A 23,037-nucleotide genomic window follows, 5' to 3' on the forward strand; every position below is an offset into this window, starting at 1 on the left:
ATTCCCAAAGCAGATCCACAAGGTACCTATAAAATGAGCGGGGTTTATAGTAAGACAGTGGCCTTGTTTTTCAACCCAATTCAAACTCAAAATTGAATGGCTAACTATCTTACAAGATAATGACCTTAAGAATGTTGTACTTTGTGAACCTTAGCCTTTTCAGTATCTCTATTGTAGAAGCCACCCATCTCAAATTGCGCTTATCCTGAGCTACTGTAATTGGAGTCATGCAGCTTATCTGGTCCAATTAACTGAGCTTTGAAAGGAAAAAAGGACTGAGCATAAACTCCGGAAACTGAGAAAATATTCTAAACCTCCAGACTAGAATATTCTCTGAAAAACAGGGTAAGCTGAAATGATTCAATTGTCAGAAAGACATGAAGTTTATGATTTCCCTTAAAATATGTGCATGGTTTCCTATAATTAACAGAGGCTTTGAAATTTAACAAGATAACTCAATATTGGTTTTCCAACCCATGCAACTATTATTAAAATAGCTACCATTTATGGTGTCTGCATTACTCTAGGATCCAGGCTAGGCATGCTACACATGGTACCACACGAAAACTCACGACAGTCAGGCAGGAAAGAAATTATTATCTCAATTTACTGAGGAAAAATGAGGGGTTTTGTTCTATTTTGGGATGTAACGTTTAGTAGGAAAATGAGCATTAAGGAGCAGTTGTCTTTAAATCAATTGACTTTGTTGTGGCAGGTCTACAATCATTTCCTTGCTGGTAAGTTTATCATTCTTAGAAGTAGCAACAGGGCTTCCATTCAAGGACTGGAATTGTATCATTCTTCAAATTTCAACGGAGATGTTATCTCCTCTGTGGAGCAATCTCTCCTCCACATCGCAGTGCTTGCCTTCAGAACGTGTGTCGTAGCTGGAGCCCTGTTTCTCTGCCCTCCTAGAATCTGAGTTCCCAGGGCAGGGTCTCTGTCTAAATTGTCTAAATTGTCTCTGTTTCTCCAAGGTGTGGCACAATGCTCAGCGCAGACCAGATGTGTGTTGGATCAAGTTTAATATGCTATCATATTAATTCAGACAGGAAATTAATTTGGGTTCAGCAGACTGACAATGCTGCTCTCATGCTATAGGGTCCTGGTGATGCGGTCCTCTACTGCATAGCAAATGAAGAGCATCTCCTTTAGGGGAGAGAGAATGTAGGCGGGCCTGGTCCTAGGTGGCATACTGAGCGGAGTGAAAGGCTAACTGGGCTTTCATTCCACCAATGACCACTGACTTCATTTATAATGCCCTTCTATTGGTAGTCGATGTCTGCTGTGCCCCCAAACCTGGCCTCTCCACCTCAGGTGTATCAGACAATTTCAGCCAGGAAAAGATGTTTCTCCATCCTTCTATTTTTATTTACCCTGGAGAAAGCGATTTTGTTTCAAAATCCAAAGCCTAAGTCTACCAAAATATCACGTTAATGTCTCAGTGATGAAATTTCAGACGAAGTGAGTGCGGCAGGGACTCTTTTTCGTCCCCAGTTCCCTTTCTTCTCCTCAGTATTAGACCCTCTAAGTTTTTGCTGGGCATATGGGTGTCCAGCCAAAGAGAGCATTTCTCAGCAGCCCTTGCTTTGAGGTGTGGTCATATTTCTAAGCAGATTAATTATAAATAAGGCAATTTTATACCACCTCACCTTCCCTCTTTTTTCTTACCTGTAATTAACTTAAACCTCTTAACAAGCCATCCAAGATGCCATTTAAGTAGTTTTACGCAACCAAAAATTAGACTGGTCTTTTAAAACAAAGTTCCTACATATCGTTTACATTTCTTAAATTTAAAAAAAAATGCAGATTTATTAAAATTTTTTTAGATATTTTTGAAGTCTTATTGAGTTTGTTCCCTAGAAACCACCCAGTCTTGGTGTCCTTAACCTGGGAGAGAATGCGGGAGTCTATGACCTTGGTTGGGAAAAATATTACATGTTTATTTTCACTAATTTCCAAATGAAATTTAGCATTTCCTTCAATTATACATTTAGGACACATATCACAATGTTCTTAGCAGTATCTTAGACTTTTTCACCGAAATATCTCATATGTCATTTTTTTCATGTTTTAACTTCTCATGACAATTGTTGCAGCTATCTCAAAATATTATTTACACTCATCACCAGATCAAATTACAGTAGTTATTAGACCTGAAATGCACGTAGAAAAGTCCTGGTATCAAAAAATCATCTCGCTTACTATATTGATAACTCTGTTTTAATATAGTTTCCATTGTAAACTTATGTTGTGCATTTAAACATTACTTTGAAAAAGAGTATACAGACATTTCTTGATGCCCAGCATGGGTCAGTGGCATAAAAAATACTTAAGAATTGCTGTATCCTGTTCATGCTGCTTATATAGAACAGACTGTACCTGTTATCCAGTGATCTTTTAAAAGCTGTTAGTATAGTTTATGCTTTACATTTTCCATTATATTCTGTGAATTGGTGAGATGGCTAAGTTATAAAAGTGGTTTTTGCTCTTCTTTTGGGATAAAGAAAATTTTATTGCAAATACTGATCATTTCACTTACTTGCAAAGATCGTTAACACAGCTGGCAATGTATAAATATGGGTCAATATATTCATGGCAGCTCAAAAAAGGAAACTGCAACAGTATCTGACACTTGAAGAAGATCGCCTGTGCGAAAAAGATGGAGGTCACCAGGACATATATAATGGTATGCATGTACTCTCGTTTTTTCCTACTGATCTAATTGCAAGATTCTGTTCTTACTAGGAAACAGAAGGTAATTTCTGCTTGTAAATGTTAACCAATATTTTATAATTACATGTTGTAATGAGTGCTACTTTTACAAAACATCACATTCATTATTTCTGAAATAATTGTAAAGTTATTTCTATTGCAGTTACATTTCCTAAATTTAATAGTGTTTCAGAATATAATGTTTGCATTAAAAATGCTTAATGTTAAATATACAAATACAATATATGGTTGTTAATTCAACATGCCCATAGTTTTCATACCAAATTTACCTCAAATGCTGGCATTCCACTGGAACATGGATTTGGAAAATCTGAGGGTGTGGGTACACATTTGATGTCATCTGGAGTTTGCACCAACCAACTATTTGCAAACATAGCAATGTCTTCTGTATAGTCCTCTGTTTCACACAAACACACACACAAATATGTGTAATAGGATCACTTTCCACAAGCACACAGTTCATTAACATGAACTCCTGGTCAAAAAGTTAAATTCAATAACTTTATAATTACCAGAGATATGAGACTATTACAGGGGTTGGAAAAAGCAGGCTTACAGTTGTCCTGATGGAAAACAATACAATAATCATACAAGAACAAACTCTGTGTTTAGCATACTCACAACTGTAAACCTCCTTTTGCCCACCCTGTAACATCCCTTTAGCATGATAAAAATAAATTGAACAAAGTGTTAATACTAAATAAAAATTAATATCATTGGAGAGGAAAAACTTCACTGAGAGTGAGTGACACAATATGCACTTCAGTAAAGCACTAACTAGCCTCTCGTTTGTGCTATAGAGAGGAGAAAATATGCATAAAACTAAGAAGCGTAAGTAAAAGTTTGGTATGAAAATCTTCAGAAAGCCCTCTTATAGTTAACGTGAGTCAGAAACTTACTAAAATTGTAGTTCTATTTTGGGGACAAACAACAATAAAAAAAAATTGTGTTGAGCCCTTGACATTTCAGAGGACATACATACAGTAAAACACTGAAAAAGACACCTGGTGAACAGAAGAATAAGGAGTGAACTAATTTCAGTGGAATGTGGTAAGTGTTTCTAAACGTGTTCAGGACAGATTGTTAAGAATCCTGACACTATCTCAGCATTTCAGAGGCAAGATTCCGGCGCTAATGTGTACACAGAAACAGACAGCACTCTGGCCTCTCCGCTCCAGATCAAGTTTAAATTGCCTCAGCACCTGGCCTGAGAACAAGTTTGACAATTAATGAAAATTAATCCTGCCCCACATTCAGACGAAGGCTGAAGCTCAAATCTCAAGGACCTAGCAGAACCGAACAAGATGACATCTCGAAGTTCCATCTAAGACCATTACCCTTAGATTTGAGCTTTAGGTTCTCTGCCATGTAAATTTACACAGCCACACACCTACCTTTGAAGAATAGCTACCACATCAGTAGAATCAAAACTCTCAAGCCAAATGTTTGACAACTCTCTCTCTCTCTGGTATCTTCAAGATAGGAAGGTGATGTCCATGTGCTACTATCAGTTGTTGGGAAGATTGTGGGAGTTCACCTATAAAAATGCTTCTCTTTTTGACTGTAAAATCCCAAACTGTACTTTGGCCTCGAAGATTTTTTTGCCCCTCTATGCCTTCAACTTCCAAACTCCTCCACTTACCTCACCCCACCCTGGCCCAGTCCCTCCGATATCTTCTCCTATTCTTGCTCAATCTACTCCAGTCTTCACTCAAACTCATCCCCAACTGCCTCTTGCACTTGCCTTGCTCTTGTTCCTCCTCCTTCAGAATCACTCTTACCCCTGCTCACTCCCTTATTTGGTCTTGGAGCTATTTTTACTACATTGTGTTAATAAAAGAGTCACAAAAGTTGGTTATATGAGATACTATTCAATATGACCTCTTCAGGAGCATTCTCTGTCACATGACCTGAACTACCACCAAACACATATTGTTTTATGACTCTTAACCTCCTTTCTTTCCTCATTTTTTTTTCATGGCTGCTATTTTTCACAAAAATTATATTTTCATTTTTCTCTTTATGTATCTTATCTGTCACTGTAATACCTACTATGGGAAGGGAGAGAGCTTCCCCAAGCTGTCCTTCTGCTGTATCTCTAGGTTAGTGGTTGGTATATAGTAGGTGCTCAAACACATTTGCTAAATAAGTGAATGAATAAATACAAGGGAGTTTGTAATATTTATTTAAAAGATTATTAGAATTCTAGAGCTTTCCAGTTTGGCCTACTTCATTATCTCTGATATTGATGGAAATGTTACACATTGAACTGAGCATGGGCCTAGTCTAATATACTGATTTTAAAAAAGGAAAAACAAATGTACTCTTAAAGAAAATTTATAGTCACATTTCATTTTAAAACATCTTTTTTAAAAGTCTGAAACACTAAAAACATTTTCTAAAGCCTCACCTATTTTAATATTTATGTATAAATTTTAATGTAACTAAATAACCAGGGAAATTCCTTAAAGTTCACTTTAATTCTAGCTTTTCAAACACATATTTACCTATTTTTACTATATTGTGTTAATAAAAGAGTCACGCCGAAACCGGTTTGGCTCAGTGGATAGAGCATCGGTCTGTGGACTGAAGGGTCCCGGGTTCGATTCCGGTCAAGGGCATGTACCTGGGTTGCGGGCACTTCCCCAGTGGGAGATGTGCGGGAGGCAGCTGATCGATGTTTCTCTCTCATCGATGTTTCTAGCTCTCTGTCTCTCTCCCTTCCTCTCTGTAAAAAATCAATAGAAGGGAGAGAGACAGAGAGCTAGAAACATCGATGAGAGAGAAACATCGATCAGCTGCCTCCCGCACATCTCCCACTGGGGAAGTGCCCGAAACCCAGGTACATGCCCTTGACCGGAATCGAACCCGGGACCCTTCAGTCCGAAGGCCGACGCTCTATCCGAGCCAAACCGGTTTTGGCGAATAAAATATATTTAAAAAAAAAAAAAGAGTCACAAGAGTTGGTTATTATGAGTTGGTTATATAGGTGATCTTAAAATTTAAATGTTCTATATAGAAGGTGTTACAAATAGAATAATATTGTCCATATTGTGACATTTCTAAGAATGCAAGTGAGGCATATTAATTATGTTGAGAAAGTGAAGGGTAAACCAGGGTCTCTATTTTAATGTGTAGCTAGCTACAGACATGAATTATGGAGCAGAAGCTCAACTAGCAACAAATTAAAATCTTTCTATATTCACAGAAATTTTGAAAAGCCTCATTTCTTTGTGAAGTCATAAGTAGGAATAAGAATAAGTAGGAATGCAGAAAGAAATACAATTTTAATCACTTTTAATAATTTGTGCATTCAGTTAAACTCACTGATTCTAAAGAGTTCTCTAATCAGGAAAGTACAACTGACTTTCACGTACAGGCTGAGTTATTTTAGCTTTAGGATCTTAAAGCTAAAGATAACACAGCTCATCTGTAGAAAATTTCTTGCATTACTAGCACATGGAAGAAAAGTGGAGGTCAGGTTCTTGTCACATCCCTATAAATTATTGTAAGTTAGTTTCTTAATTACTCTGCTTTATACTGTGCACCAACAAAATTGTGAAAAAGCTGAACTCTCTCTTTAGGCTCTTCCCACATATTCTCTGGGGTCTTTCTTGCCTTCTGCCAGGCCTCTGTAATTCAGTCCAATTGCCTCCTGACAGTCTTCTTCCACTTATAATCTATTAACACCCCTTTGCTGCCCAGTTATCTTCCTGTGAGCAACCACTTTATATTCCAGGTTATCAAAGTCTGTCTGACTTTTAACTCAAATCCTAATAAGAACACATGCTGTTTTCTGTCCAGACTTCCATACAATGTTCCCCGGATTACCTAGGACAGTGGTTCTCAACCTTCTGGCCCTTTAAATACAGTTCCTCATGTTGTGACCCAATCATAAAATTATTTTTGTTGCTACTTCATAACTGTAATGTTGCTACTGTTATGAATCGTAATGTAAATATCTGATATGCAGGCTGGTCTTAGGCGACCCCTATGAAAGGGTTGTTCGACCGCCAAAGGGGTCTCGACCCACAGGTTGAGAACCGCTGACCTAGGAGAACCACCCACAGCAGTCTTTTCTAACTCTAATACAGAGAACTGAATTGACTGTTATTATTTTGTGTGTGACGCTTCATATAGAAGAAAAATAAATTAATAATCACCATTTGATTGATTCTGCTTGAGTCTAAATCCCTACTCTCAAGATTCAATCTAAATCTCCAATTAGATGCAAAACACCATTTCATGGGGATCTCAATACTGTAAGTTTACTTGTATTGTGCTCACAGAATTTGAACATTTTCAGTTACATTTTCTCATTTCATCCTCACAGGCTGGAAGGTCTCAGGGTCATTATTATTATCTCCATTGTACATATGAGGAAATTGGCTCCTTGAAGCCCTGCTCTTTACACCAGCTACTAGTGACCTAATCCTGACGATGCACTATGCATCTTGGGTAAATATGTGCATTTAACAAGGTCCTCTTAAATGTCTTTAATGGAACATTTTTACTTCAGCTTCATTATAGGTTTATTGAGACCATGTGGAAGCAATTATAAATTAAAGTGTATTGAGCATTAACTATGTGCTACACTCTGTACTAAATGTTTTGCATGGGTTGTCTTTTAATCCTTGCAACTCTGTGAAGTATATACTATCACTACATCATTAAACTTAGAAAATTTAATAAATGGCAAAGCAGGATTTGAATCTCACAGTCTGAGTCCAGAACACAGACTCTAAGTAGGATTTTCACTGTGCCTTAAAACACGACATGTGGGCAACACTTCTCTATTAATTTTATAATATTAAACAAGTATTGTAGCTCAGCCAGTGTTGCTCATTTGAGCATCAACCCATGCAACAGGAGGTCACAGGTTTGATTCCCAGTCAGGACACATGTCTGGGTTGTGGGCTCAATCCCCAGTAGGGGACATGCAGGAGGCAGCCAATTAATGTTGATGTTTCTCTCTCATCGATATTTCTATCTCTCTCCCCCTCTCCCTTCCTCTCTCTCTAAAATTGATAAAAACATATTTTTTAAAAGTATTATATAGTACTTTACAGATTTAAAGTCCATTTTTCACACATTTACCTAAGCATAGGATTGGGAGATATTCAGATCTGTAATCCAACCTTGACAGCAGCATTTTACAAGCTGTGTTACATTGGGCAGACCACCTTGTGTCATTAAAAAATTAAGGAAATACCACCCATCTTACAGAATCTTGTAAGGGTTGAGAATAACATAGTTATGTGCTTATATTAACTGTTATTGTAAATAATATCAAGATATGTTTTTATTGTTCCTGATAACTATTAAGGTTCAGACTTACCATATTCCTATTTTTCAGCTGAATAAACAGCATCAGAGAGATTAAATGAGTTGCCCCAAACAACAAAGCTTTTAAGACTAGAAACAAGATTCACAACCATGTCTACTGGTACTAAGAACAGTACTCTTTTTTTTTTTTTACACCTCTCCATGTGAACCTAAATCATTATTGTGTCCTGTGACTCTCTTATTTCATTGCCAGTACACACTAGTAACCAAAGAGAACACATTTTTAATAGTTTACAGAGATTAGTTTCATGACTTTGAATAGATAAATGATGATAGAGACATCATTATTCGTAAAAAAAGTTTCAAGTTATTCAACTTTTACAACACTGTTCACATTTAAATATCTTTGCAAAACTATTATTTGGCAGTCATTTGTTTTATTCCTACCAAGACTGGATGCAAAATAGCTTTTGTCCAAAAGTGAATAATTTTTCTCCAATGGATTTGAGTCACTAAAATGTAAGCCCCAAAAAGGAAGGAGTCTTTGTTTTATTCACTGATGCATTCCAAGCTCTTACAACAGTGCCTGACATGAAGTACATGCTCAATTAATATTTGTTACATGAGTAAGTCCTGTATCTTAATTTTGCAAATATAAAATAAATAATGGTTTTCAAGCATGACACAAATATTTTTTTTCCATTCAAACTGCACTTAAAATTTCTAAAACAGACAAGTTATAGCTACTAATTTTACCCCACCTAGGACAAGTTGTACCCTTCTGGGTACAAACAGCTTGACTGGTGAAGGAGAAAGACCTCAGAAGTATCCACACATTTATTGTGCTCCCCTTACCTTGTTGAATGATGAAATCATCAGATTGAATGCCATTGTAGTTTCCACATAGGCCACATGATTTCCCTTTAAGCTCCTCAGATATTTTGAGGTAAATTCCAGATATTCCATCCCAAGCCAATGAAAAACCAAAGGTTGTTTTCACCAGAATGTAGTCAGCTAGTTTCTCAACAGAAACCTGTCCAATTGTCTGAGGCAATGTTAAACTTGAAAAATGGAACAAAGGCAATTTAATTATAATGAAGAATCAATTATAGATCATTCTTTTCATGGTAACAGACAATTAAGTAAAACATAGTTATTATTCAAAATTATTGAATAAACTATGCAGTTAGATTTACCAAGCAACCATCCTGTAGAAAATCTTGTGTTTTGAAAAATTCAATATTGAAATAAAAAGACAACAAAAATTATATCCGTTTCTCCATGATGATTTAGATTTTATATAATTGGATGATTCTTTCAACCAACCGAAAACACACTTCTGCTAAATATCACTGATTTTTATAATCTGGAAAATAACTATGTCTACTTTGAATAATGAGCTTAATGTATTTTTTATCTAGATTGTTAAAGATTTTTTAAAAAGTGTTGCTCAAAATTTTGAAGTACAAACATGTGGGGAGCAGATATAGGGTTAAGCCTCAGACTGACCTGTTGGCAAAGTCACAAACAAGTCTTCCTCCGAGTCTTAAACAACCTAATCTGAGAGGTGGCTGCTGATTTACACGTGCTGTCATTTAAAAACTAAAAATGGGGGAATTTGCCGGAAGCCGGTCCACCCTTGCTGCTTGACACAGAGAAGAAACATCTGCACAGCTTATGTTTCAAGGGACCTGGCCTATATGGCATACTGTTCTTAATATGTTTGCTCCCCTTCTTAGCACTATGTGTTTTAACCAAGGCCACCTATCCAAAAAAGGTAGTTTAGGACTAAGGAAGGGAATAAATCAGTACAGTAAATCCCCTTAACTAAAGTGCCAGGCGGGTAGTTAATCACCTTAACTACGAATAATCACGCTTAAACTACATAATCTTTATTTAGGATAATCTCCAGTTACTTCCTTGTAGCTTAATAGAACAATAGAGTAACCTTGGAATGGAGATAAGAAACGCCCTAACCTTTGGATTAGAATAAATAGGATTAAAATCAACTGGTATAAGTACAGATGTAACACGAGAATAAAGACAGAACTTGTCTGGAGATTCTGGCGAGAGAACGCGACAAGAGAACCTCTCTATGCTGATCAACTGACGCTGTCTCCATGTCCTTCATTCTTCACCTTTGGGAACCCCTGGACCTGCCTGGAGCGAGCGGCTAGAGCGGGCAGGCGGCAAGGCGAGGTGAGAGCTGCACAGGGCCCTTACGCCGCAGCCTCAGCATGTCGGACTTCCACGAGTTCGAGCGGCAGCTCATCGAGAATAAGCAAGAGCGAGACAAGGAGAACCGGCGCCGCAAGCGCAGCCACAGCCGCTCCCGCAAGCGCCGCAGCCGGAGCTGCGACAGGTGCAACCGGGACCAGCGGAGCGCATCCCGGGACCGTTGGCGACGAAGCAAACCCTTGACCAGAGGCGCTAAAGAGGAGCGGGGTCGATTGATTCGTTCCCCGCGCCATGAGAAGAAGAGGAAGGTCCGCAAATACTGGGACGTGCCGCCGCCCGGCTTTGAGCACGTCACCCCCCATGCAGTACAAGGCCATGCAGGCTGCGGGTCAGATTCCAGCCTCCGCCCTCCTCCCCACCACCACCCCGGGCGGTCTGGCTGTGACCCCGATGCCGGTGCCTGCGGTGGGGAGCCAGCTGACCGGCAGGCCCGGCGCCTCTACGTGGGCAACATCCCCTTCGGCCTCACCGAGGAGGCCATGGTGGACTTCTTCAACGCCCAGATGCGCCTGGGCGGGCTGACGCAGGCCCCGGGCAACCCCGTCCTGGCCGTGCAGATCAACCAGGACAAGAGCTTTGCCTTCTTGGAGTTCCGCTCCGTGGACGAGACCACCCAGGCGATGGCCTTCGACGGCATCATCTTCCAGGGCCAGTCGCTGAAGATCCGCCGGCCCCACGAGTACCAGCCCCTGCCCGGCCTGTCGGAGAACCCCTCTGTCTACCTGCCTGGCGTGGTGTCCACCGTGGTCCCGGACTCTGCCCACAAGCTGTTCGTCGGGGGCTTGCCCAACCACCTGCACGAGGACCAGGTGAAAGAGCTGTTCACAGCGTTCGGGCCTCTCAAGGGCTTCCACCTGGTCAAGGACGGCGCCACCGGGCTCTCCAAGGGCTATGCCTTCTGTGAGTACGTGGACATCGGCGTCACGGATCAGGCCATTGCGGGGCTGAACGGGATGCAGCTGGGGGACAGGACACTGCAGGTGCAGAGGGCGAGTGTGGGCGCCAAGAATGCCACGCCGAACACCATCCTCCAGACCCCCGTGACCCTGCAAGTGCCGGGCCTGCTGAGCTCCCAGGTGCAGATGGGCGGCCAGCCCACGGAGGTCCTGTGCCTCCTGAACACGGTGCTGCCCGAGGAGCTGCTGGACGACGAGGAGTACGAGGAGATCGTGGAGGACATGCGGGACGAGTGCAGCAAGCACGGGCTGGTCAAGTCCATCGAGATCCCCCGGCCCGTGGACGGCGTCGAGGTGCCCGGCTGCGGGAAGGTCTTCGTGGAGTTCGCCTCTGTGTGTGACTGCCAGAAAGCCATGCAGGGCCTGACAGGTCGCAAGTTCGCCAACCGAGTGGTTGTCACTAAATACTGTGACCCCGACTCTTACCACCGCCGGGACTTCGGGTAGAGGTGGTGGGGGTGGGTGGGGCCCGTCTGGCTGGGGGCCACTCCCCTCCGAATGACAGCAATTACGGGTGGGGGGGGGAGGGGGGCGGGGTGTACAGATTATATTGATTTTTTTCTATTTACATGTATTTTATTTCTTTATAATTAATTGTTTTATTGCTTAAAGTATTACAAAGAGTATTACATATGTCTCCTTTTTTCCCCCCCTTGACAATCCCCTGGCCTCCCCTACCCCCCAGTGTCTTATGTCCATTGGTTATGCTTATATGCATGCATACAAGTCCTTCGGTTGATCTCTTACCCACCCACCTCCCGCACCACAACTCCCCCCAGCCTTCCGGCTGTACTTAGTCTGTTGGAGGCTGCTCTACCTCTGTATCTATTTTGGTTCATCAGTTTATAATGGTCCTTATTATCCATAAATGAGTGAAATCATGTGGTATTTTCCTTTCATTGACTGGCTTATGTCACTTAGCATATTGCTCTCCAGTTCCATCCATGCTGTTGCAAATGGTAAGAATTCCTTCCTTTTTACAGCAGCATAGTATTCCATTGTATAGATGTACCACAGTTTTTATATTCATAATTTTTAAAAGGCATAAAATTGGGTCTATTTACATAAGGGTCACATTGAGTATTTAAATTCCTGATCCAATGTCTAGTCTTTTCACTTTTCACAAGCATGTGAATGTACAAAGGAAGTGGGAAACATATGCGAACTAAAGAAAACTAAACAACTGGACATTTTAGAAGCATAGTAAGTTGCCTAGGATACTTTTGAAAGAACACTATTCCCCTTCTAGTCACATACATGACAGAAAAGAGCAGGTGCTATAATTCAAGAAATGGAAGGCAAAAATCATTGTTACTATGATAGCCATGCTAACTGAAAATTATAAACTATAATGTGAGTGAGGCAGGAGGTTAATAGGTATATTTACACATTTCTCTCAAAACTTCTAATTACTGGGTTCCTTTTCAGGAAAAGAATGGCTACATGATACAAAAACTATAAAACTAGACAGACTCATTAACAAAGGGATAGCCCACAAAGAAATAATTCAAAATATCTACCCATTTTCCCAAAGATGTCTGCATATAAATTTTTACAGATAATTAGTCAAAAGAATAGGAAAATAACTAAAACTTTACTTTGGAGAATAAATAAAAAGACTTTAGCTAATTGCTTCCATAATCTGTTAATATTTAAAATTATAAACATGAGGAATTCATATTAAATGCATAGTAAAATTCAGTATGAATAATATTGAGTTTATAAGTTTATAAAAGGTATATATAAAAAAGTGAATCAGGTTTTATAAAAATATTTTATAGCAATGGAATATTGATTTTATAGAGGTATAGTTGTTTTGTTGTAGGAAGTTTTTGGTTTGGTCATTTGTCATTTATCTCTTTCATAGTAAATTGATTAAATAAACTGTTTTTAAAAATAAAAGATGTATGTGATCATTCTGATGTCTATAACATAAAAGGATGTTAGTAGTGAGGGGGATAATAGGAAAAATTAGATAATCTCCCAGAAATCTAAGAAAAACTCCAACCTCGGCAAGAAACATTAACAATGTAAACTAAAATGAATGCACTGATTAATGCTAAAAATTATTTACAGATTCATATGCACAGGTGAGAGAACAGAAGTCCAGAGAGCTGAGACGTGATGTGCAGAGCCTCACGTATTTGATTTCATTTTGGCAAACATTTCTCTAACACCTGCTATGAGTTAGGCCCTAGGCCAGATACAGCGTTAGTATAAGCAAGTTAGTTGGTTAATAAGAAAACCATCCTTTTTCTATCATACGACATCTCTGAGTTAAAACTTAAATATTATATCTTTGATTTAACAAAGGGTTAGTATTCTTGAAAATCTCCTTGAGTGCCATTTCTGCTTTATAAAACATAATTTTTTAAAGTGTCAATTATGTTACCCAAAATCCCATATAGGGAATTCTAAATTTCTATTTAAATTTGGTTCCAGGAAATACATACGTAGTGTGTTATCTTCCCATTCAAATGGCTGTTTCTTTTATAAGATAATTAGAAGTACAGAACCCAACTGATCAAGAAAATAAGCCCAGAGAGACAGGTTACTATAGGGTGCCTGGCTCCCCTGGTCCTTCATCCAAAGTCCTTTCTGTACCATCTGTTGACTCTAAGGAATCTAAACTGAGAAAAACAGCACCTAAGCTGGCCAGGCCATGGCACTGGAAAGAATCCCTCTGGTTCAAACACTTGCTGGTGAATTCTGAAGGATGGATAGCATTGTTCCATGTGGTAATTTCCTTTTCCTGGCATACCTCAGCCAAGAGATAGTTAAGACTAAATATCTCTATAATTATTTAGGTTGGAAGGCAGATTATTCCACAGTATTCCTAGTTTAAAATGTATAAAACCTTCCACCAACTTAATAAGTAAATATCTCTTTACCCAAATCCCTCAGATATTATTTTTGGCAGACAGAAATCCATAGTGGGCCCCCTCTCTGATCTATTCAAGAAGGCCTTTTACATATTGGCTCTGAATCTTTGTCAGAACACTAATGGAAAAACTCAAGTGACACCCAAACTTCATTCACATAAATTTGGAAAGGACTTGCAGAGATTTGGTTTTATTTAAAGTTTCTGCTTTAAAACTAAAAAAAGAACAAAGAAAGATAGAGGCCAAAAATGATTGAACACTTCAACTATGAAGATATCTCTCGAGTCTCTTAGAAAAAGATATGATCATCTTTTCTCCACCTATGTAAACATATTTGTATCCTACATAAGCAATAGGGAGGTTACAATGGCTAGATTCCTGGCCACCTGGCTGGCCTTGGAGCCTACCTAAGTTCTGGTATCTATGATATAACTTAAAGGTTATTGTTGAAAAGAAATTCTCTCTTCCTGCTCCACAATTCACTTTCAATGTGAGGTGTTTGGAAGTGCTCTTTGTCCATGTGTTATTTTCATTACATCATTTATTCCATCTTACCTGATTCCATTCTTTTTTATTTCATGCCCATAAATTCGAATTTCCTGTTGGTCTGAAAAGAACAAACTGATCGATCGGTAACAATAATACACTGAACCAAGGCACTTAGGGCTATTATGAACCTTAAAGAGAGAAAAACAAAAGGAAGGATAGGAATATAAGCCTTCATTTCAATTACTAAAACTGCAATATATGTCTATATTTCTATGGCATCATTAGTCCTATGACACTATACAAAATTATAACTACATTTTAGATTTTTAAGAGAAAACAAATATTCATCTCAGAAATTGGACAACAGGGTTAACTTCATATAATTCAGAATTTTTTTTAACATGGTGTATATTAGAAAAAATAGTCTGACAAGACTGTAGAGCACCACAAAGAAACACATTTGTAATTTTAAAATATATTTTTATTGATTGATATCAGAGAGGAAGGGAGAAAGAAAAAACATCAATGATGAGAGAGAATCATTGATCGGCTGCCTCCTGCACATACCCTAGTGGGGATCAAGCCTGCAGCCCAGGCTTGTGCCCTGCCCCGGAATCAAACCATGACCTCCTGGTTCATAGGTTGAAGCTCAACCATTGAGCCATGCTGGCCAGGCCATTTTTAATTGGTATATCCATATTTTTTACCTGTTAGAGAATCATGAAATCGAGCTTCAAATAGAGCTCTACATAAAGCTTTGTGTAAAGATTGCAGTAGTAACTATAACCTCACTAAAAATAAAATCGCCCAGACACTTTAGGAAGAGAGATTGTTTTTCAAAAAATAAATGGATAGGGAAAAATAATAAATTAGTAAAAAGAAAAGAGAAAGCAAGGAAGAAAAGAAGAAAGGAGAACAACCTCTTCCAAAATTAATTTCAGAAGGTTCACAAAATAGAGTATAATGTTGGAAACATAACATAATTGAAAGAAAATGTAAGTAACTATATAGACAGAAAACAACTTTCTAAGCATAAAAGTGATAAGAAAATCACCAATGATAAGATAAATGTTTAATACTGAATAAATGTAATATATATTAAATGAATAATCAGCAAATTTTATCGAAACTTTATTATCTACCAGTTACTATTCTAGATTCAAGAGATGTAACAGTCAGCAAAACAGATAAAAACACCTGCTCTCATGAAACTTTTATTTCATTAGAGGTAAACAGTTAACAAAAAATATAACTAAAATATATATGATGCTAGACAACGTGAAGGAGAAACATCAAGCAGACAATGGGGATAAAGAGTGTGTGTCAAAGATTGGGAGTTAATTTTAAGTTGAGTAGCCAATGAAAGCCTCACTAATAAGAGGAAATTCTAGTAAAGATGAAGAAGGCATAAGAGCAAGTCAAATGGATATTTAGAAGACCATTCTAGGCAAAGGAACAGCAAGTGCAAAAGCCTGAAGAGGTAGGCCTAAAATGCTGGCAGTATCCAGGGATCCACCCACTGACCTCATTCAGGATATTGGAGAAATTTTTTTTTGGAGAAATGAGATGGAAAAAGGACATACAGATACTCATATCTGGGGCATATCTAATGAAACTAGAGGCTCCCTGTTCAATTTCCCACCATGCAAGCAAGTCCCCATCCATATATTTAGAGATTTCTGATCAGCTTTTAGAGCCTAATCCTCAAATGTGAATAAACATTCATGGATCATGGTAAAAGCCTGCAATATGAAATACAAATATATAAACCAAATATAAAAGTAATCAAAAATTTTTAATAAACTTCCAAAAATTCATAACTAATATCTTCAGAGGGAAAAGTGAGTTAGTGAGTTATATCATTTCAGGAAAGAATAAAATTATGTTAAAATGAAATTCAAAGAATAAAAATAAGAATTGTATATTGACAGTATCATAAGAGAAACCTATAACTGAAATAGAATGATTGGAAGATAAATATCTAAGAGTTGGAAATAAATCTCCCAAAATGTAAACCAAAAAAAAAGATGGAAAATAGGGAATAATTAACATGAAAATTAAGGAATCAATCACTTATTTCAGGAGCTCTAATATCTGAATCACAGAATTTCTGAAAGAGAAAAAGAAAATCCTAAAAGAGAGGAAGAAAAAGAAATATTATTCCAATACTGAGTCATTTTTAAAGCTTGAAAGGTCCCATGAAGTACCCATCCAATAATTTTTTTAAAAAAACTTACATATTCACAAAATTGCACAACCCTAGGGATAAAGAGAATAACTAAACATCTCTGCAGGAGGTTGAGGAGGGCCATATGTAAAATGTCAAAAATCAGAATGGATTGCATTTCAAAATTCGGAAAGTGATTTCCAACTTATAATCAAGGTTTCAAGATAATTACTTCCATGCACACTTTCTAGCAAAGTGTCTTTTCTTTCAAGAAAACAACTCAAAAATATAGTCAATTAAAACAAGGATGAATACATAGATTTCTGCTCAATCAACACTACAAATAAGCACCGTTCTCATGTTTGGAGCATCCAATGAGCTTTACAGAGCCTATCTCTCAAGTATGAACAAAGTTCTAGGATCACTAGACATTTTATGGACCCAAAAAACAGAGAAATCAACACAGGACAAACAAGAATGAAATTCTCCAAGAGGATGGTGAAGAGAAATCCCAAGTGCTAGGTGTGCAGTGGGCTCCAAGACAACCAGTCTCAATGGGAGCAGAGAATAAAGAACTAAGAAATGGACACATCATGCATCATGGAGTGGAAGGAGAAACTGAGGGATTTCCTAAAGTATCTGACCATATTGAGAAGAGTTTTATAGTGCTAGAGAGTTTGGAGGGGGGAAAAATAGTGATTGCTGTATAGCACATGCATCAAATCAAAATTAGAATGTTAACTCTATATAAATAACTCTATATAAATGCACAACAAAGAAAAATCCTATATAATAAAGAGCTAATATGCTAATTAGACCGAACAGCAGAACGACTGTCCAGACAACCTTCCAGATGAAGCCAGGCTGCAAGGGCCAGCCGAGGTTGTGAGCAGCTGCTAGGGCTGGTTGGGGCTGTGTGGGCCGAGCCCCTCACATGAATTTCATGCATTGGGCCTCTAGTAAAATCATAATAACCTATCAAGCTCAATTCTAAACAATACTTATATGAATATTATCCATATATGTATAATACATAAATGGAAATGAGTGAAAAAACACACATGTGATTTAACTAAAAATGGTAATATATCTCTATTAGGAGGAAGGAAAGAAAGTGTGTGTGTGTGTTAGGGTTAGGAAGGGTGATGCACCTGAGATGATTCCTCATTTTCCATAGTAAGAAGTGAGTAAGGCCTATCTTTGAAAAAACAAAACAAAACCATATTTTGAAATGTAAAATAAAAGCCAGAAAAAAAACATCGAAAGAAGTTGAAGTAATTGCCTTTGAAGAGCCAGACTTCAGCTGGGGCTTGGGAGTGGAGGAAGGCAGGGCTATTTTATTTTATTTTTATCTTATCTTATTTTATTTTATTTTTTGCTTAGTAAGCTTTGCTGAAATCTTTTAAACTGTGTGCATGTATTATTTTCATAAAAAGTAAAATTGAAATTAAAGGGAAAAGAATCAGGAGAATAAAAATATGTTCATAAAGGTGTTTATCAACATATGTTTTAAAATACTGAAAATATTTTTAAAACCTACATTTCTAAAACAGGGCATAGTTAAATAATTTGAATATTCTATAAGTTGAAACAAACATAACTAATAAAATTAGTGTTTGTCAAGGATATTTGAAATGCAAGAAAGTTCTTCATATAATATTCAGTGAAAATATAAGACAGAAAAGTATATATAGTATGAGTTTAATATTATAAATGTGTACAAAACCCAGAAGTAAAAAGTGTAAAAGGAAATATATAAAGCCATTAGCAAAGGTAACTCTTGACTTATAGTTCTAGTATTATTTTTCAGACTTTTCTGAATTTTTTTTTTTTTTTTTTTTATTATTTTTTTTTATTTTTCGCTTAAACTATTACAAAGGGTATTACATGAGTATCCTTCCCCCCCCCTTGACAAACCCCTACCCTCCCTTACCCCCCAGTGTCTTATGTCCATTAGTTATGCTTATATGCATGCATACAAGTCCTTCGGTTGATCTCTTACTCCCCTCCCTCCTGCCCCCCAACTCTCTCTGGCCTTCCCACTGCAGTTTGACAATCAGTTTGAGGCAGCTCTGCCTCTGTATCTATTATTGTTCAAAAGTTTGTAATGGTCTTTATTATCCATGAATGAGTGAGATCATGTGGTATTTTTCCTTCATTGACTGGCTTGTTTCACTTAGCATAATGCTCTCCAGTTCCATCCATGATGTTGCAAATGGTAGGAGTTCCTTCTTTTTAACAGCAGCATAGTATTCCATCGTGTAGATGTACCACAGTTTTCTAATCCATTCATCTACTGATGGGCACTTAGGCTGTTTCCAGATCTTAGCTATGGTGAATTGTGCTGCTATGAACATCTGGGTGCATATATCCTTTCTGATTGGTGTTTCTGGTTTCTTGGGATATATTCCTAGGAGTGGGATCACAGGGTCAAATGGGAGTTCCATTTCCAATTTTTTGAGGAACCTCCATACTGCCTTCCATAGTGGCTGCACCAGTCTGCATTCCCACCAGCAGTGTACAAGTGTTCCTTTTTCTCCACATCCTCTCCAGCACTTGTCGTTTGTTGATTTGTTGATGATGGCCATTCTGACAGGTGTGAGATGGTACCTCATTGTTGTTTTGATTTGCATCTCTCGGATGATTAGTGACTTTGAGCATGTTTTCATATGTCTCTTGGCTTTCTGAATGTCCTCTTTTGAAAGGTGTCTATTTAGATCCTTTGCCCATTTTTTGATTGGATTGTTTATCTTCTTTTTGTTGAGTTGTATGAGTTCCCTATAAATTTTGGAGATTAAGCCCTTATCAGATATGACGTTGGCAAATATGTTTTCCCACGAGGTGGGTTTTCTTGTTGTTTTGTTGAGGGTTTCTTTTGCTGTGCAGAAGCTTTTTATTTTGATGTAGTCCCATTTGTTCAGTTTCTCTTTAGTTTCAACTGCCCTAGGAGCTGTATCAGTGAAGAAATTGTTTTGGCATATGTCTGAGATTTTGTTGCCTTTGTATTCTTCTAGAATTTTTATGGTTTCCTGTCGTACATTTAAGTCCTTTATCCATTTTGAGTTTATTCTTGTGTATGGTGTAAGTTGGTGGTCTAGTTTCATTTTCTTGCATATGTCTGTCCAATTTTCCCAACACCATTTATTGAAGAGACTATCTTGGCTCCATTGTATGTTCATGCCTCCTTTGTCAAAAATTAATTGAGCATATTGGTTCGGGCTAATTTCTGGACTCTCTATTCTATTCCACTGATCTATACGCCTGTTCTTGTGCCAGTACCAGGCAGTTTTGAGAACAGTGGCTTTGTAATACAGCTTGATATCTGGCATTGAAATCCCACCTACTTTGTTCTTTCTCAGGATCGTTGCAGCTATTCTGGGTCTTTTTTTATTCCAGATGAATTTTTGGAGAGTTCGTTCTAGATCTGTGAAGAAGGCCATTGGTATTTTAATGGGAAGTGCGTTGAATGTATAGATTGCTTTGGGTAGTATGGACATTTTAATGATGTTGATTCTACCAATCCAAGAACATGGTATGTTCTTCCATCTGTTTATGTCTTCCTCTATCTCTTTTTTCAACGTCCTGTAGTTTTCTGAGTAGAGGTTTTTAACCTCTTTAGTTAAGTTTATTCCTAGGTATCTTAATTTTTTTGGTGCGATGGTAAATGGGATTGTTTTTCTGATCTCCCTTTCTGAAAGTTCACTATTGGTGTATAGAAATGCCTCGGATTTCTTGGGGTTAATTTTGTATCCTGCTACATTGCCAAATTCATGTATTAAGTCTAGTAGCTTTTTGATGGAGTCTCTAGGGTTTTGTATGTATAATATCATGTCATCTGCAAATAAGGACAGTTTTACTTCCTCTTTTCCAATTTGGATGCCTTTTATTCCTTCTTCTTGCCTAATTGCAATGGCTAATACTTCCAGTACTATGTTGAACAGGAGTGGTGAGAGTGGGCATCCCTGTCTTGTTCCTGTTCTTAGGGGAAATGGTGTTAGTTTTTGTCCATTGAGTATGATGTTGGCTGTGGGCCTGTCATATATGGCTTTTATTATGTTGAGGTATGATCCTTCTATTCCCACCTTTCTGAGAGTTTTTATCAAAAATGGGTGTTGGATTTTGTCGAATGCTTTTTCTGCATCAATTGATATGACCATGTGGTTTTTTTCTTTCAATTTGTTTATGTGATGTATCACATTTATTGATTTACGGATGTTGTACCATCCTTGCATCCCTGGGATGAATCCTACTTGTTCATGGTGTATGATCTTTCTGATGTACTGCTGGATCCGATTTGCTAAGATTTTGTTGAGGATTTTGGCATCTATGTTCATGAGGGATATTGGCCTGTAATTCTCTTTCATTGTGATGTCTTTACCTGGTTTTGGTATTAGGGTGATGCTGGCTTCATAGAATGAGCTTGGAAGCGTTCCTTCCTCTTGAATTTTTTGTAGTAGTCTGAGGAGGGTAGGTTTTAGTTCTTCCTTGAATGTTTGGTAGAACTCCCCTGTGAAGCCGTCTGGCCCTGGGCTTTTGTTTGCTGGAAGCTTTCTGATGACTGCTTCAATTTCTTCCATAGTTATTGGCCTATTGAGGTTTTTAGATTCTTCCTGATTGAGTTTTGGAATGTTGTATTTTTCTAGGAATTTGTCCATTTCCTCCAGGTTGTCCAGTTTGTTGGAGTAGAGTTGCTCGTAGTATTGTTTAACAATCATTTGTATTTCTGTGGGGTCTGTTGTTATTTCACCTCTATCATTTCTGATTTGGTTTATTTGGGACCTCTCTCTTTGCTTCTTGGTGAGCCTGGCTAGGGGTTTGTCAATCTTGTTTATCCTTTCAAAGAACCAGCTCTTGGTTTCATTGATTTTCTGTATTGTTTTTTTGGTCTCTATTTCATTGATTTCTGCTCTAATCTTTATTATCTCCTTCCTTCTGCTCACTCTGGGGTTTTCTTGTTGCTCTCTTTCTAATTCTTTGAGTTGTAGAGTTAGATGATTGACTACCATTTTTTCTTGTTTTTTGAGATAGGCCTGTAGAGCTATAAACTTTCCTCTCAGGACTGCTTTCATTGTGTCCCAGAGGTTTTGGATTGTTGTGTTTTCATTGTCATTAGTGTCCAGGATGTTTTTAATTTCTTCTTTGATGTCATCGGTAACCCAATCAATATTTAATAACATGCTATTCAGCTTCCAAGTGTTTGAGTATTTTGGGTTGTTTTTATTGTAGTTTATTTCTAACATTATGCCATCGTGGTCTGCGAAGAAGCTTTTTATGATTTCAATCTTCTTGAATTTGTGGAGACTTTGCTTGTGACCCAATATGTGGTCTATTTTTGAATATGTCCCATGAGCACCTGAGAGGAATGTATATTCCGCAGCTGTGGGGTGAAGTGTTCTGAAGATGTCAATTAAGTCCATCTGATCTAGTGAGTCATTTAGGATTGCTGTTTCTTTGCTGAGTTTTTGTCTAGCGGATTTATCCAGTGATGTCAGTGGTGTATTAAAGTCCCCTACTATGATTGTATTGTTGTCGATCTCTCCCCTGATATCTTCCAGAAGTTTTCTTATGTATGTGGGTGCTCCTGCATTGGGTGCATATATGTTTACCAGGGTTATATCTTCTTGTTGTATTGATCCCTTTAGTATTATGAAGTGGCCTTCCTTTTCTCTGGTTATGGCCTTCACTTTGAGATGTATTTTGTCAGATATAAGTATTGCTACCCCAGCTTTCTTTTCCTTTCCATTTGCGTGAAAGATATTTTTCCATTCCTTCACTTTCAGTCTGTGTGAGTCCCTTCTAATGAGGTGGGTCTCTTGTAGACAGCAGATGTATGGGTCATGTTTTTTTATCCATTCAGCCACTCGATGTCTTTTGGTTGGAGCATTTAGTCCATTTACATTTAAAGTTATTATTGAAAGGTATTTGTTTGTAGCCATTTCTTTTTTGTGTGTGTGTATGTGGCTGTTTTCTTTCTGAGCTTGATATTTCTTCTTTTTACACCAGTCCCTTTAGCATTTCTTGCATGGCTGGCTTGGTGGTGATAAACTCCCTTAGCCCTTTTTTGTCTGTGAAGCTTCTTATTTCCCCTTCAATTTTGAATGATAGCCTTGCTGGATAGAGTATTCTTGGATTCAGTCCTTTGCTTTGCATCACTTTGTAGATTTCCGTCCATTCTTTTCTGGCCTGATGTGTTTCTGTTGAGAAATCATTTGATAATCTAATGGGAGATCCCTTGTATGTTACTTTCCGTCTCTCTCTTGCAGCCTGTAAGATTCTCTCTTTA

The 23,037-nt window shown here is 38.0% G+C and overlaps 1 protein-coding gene and 1 pseudogene across 2 annotated transcripts in view; one reads left to right on the forward strand and one right to left on the reverse strand.

Moving 5' to 3' along the window:
- Positions 1-23,037, reverse strand: part of OTOGL (otogelin like) — a 144,294-nt gene that overhangs the window by 105,534 nt on the left and 15,723 nt on the right. For both annotated transcript variants that reach the window (XM_070407618.1, XM_070407617.1), the window contains exons 7-10: positions 14,654-14,775; positions 8,878-9,083; positions 3,006-3,133; positions 2,543-2,649 (exon numbers count right to left, since the gene is read on the reverse strand). In XM_070407618.1, coding sequence (XP_070263719.1) covers positions 2,543-2,649; positions 3,006-3,133; positions 8,878-9,083; positions 14,654-14,775 — 563 coding nt within the window. The remainder of the gene's footprint in view (positions 1-2,542; positions 2,650-3,005; positions 3,134-8,877; positions 9,084-14,653; positions 14,776-23,037) is intronic.
- LOC139005217 (splicing factor U2AF 65 kDa subunit pseudogene) lies at positions 10,260-11,663 on the forward strand (annotated as a pseudogene).

This window comes from Myotis yumanensis, unplaced genomic scaffold (genome assembly GCF_028538775.1).
Source record: "Myotis yumanensis isolate MYYU_CA2020_CCGP unplaced genomic scaffold, mMyoYum1.0.hap1 SCAF_3, whole genome shotgun sequence".
Taxonomy (NCBI): domain Eukaryota; kingdom Metazoa; phylum Chordata; class Mammalia; order Chiroptera; family Vespertilionidae; genus Myotis; species Myotis yumanensis.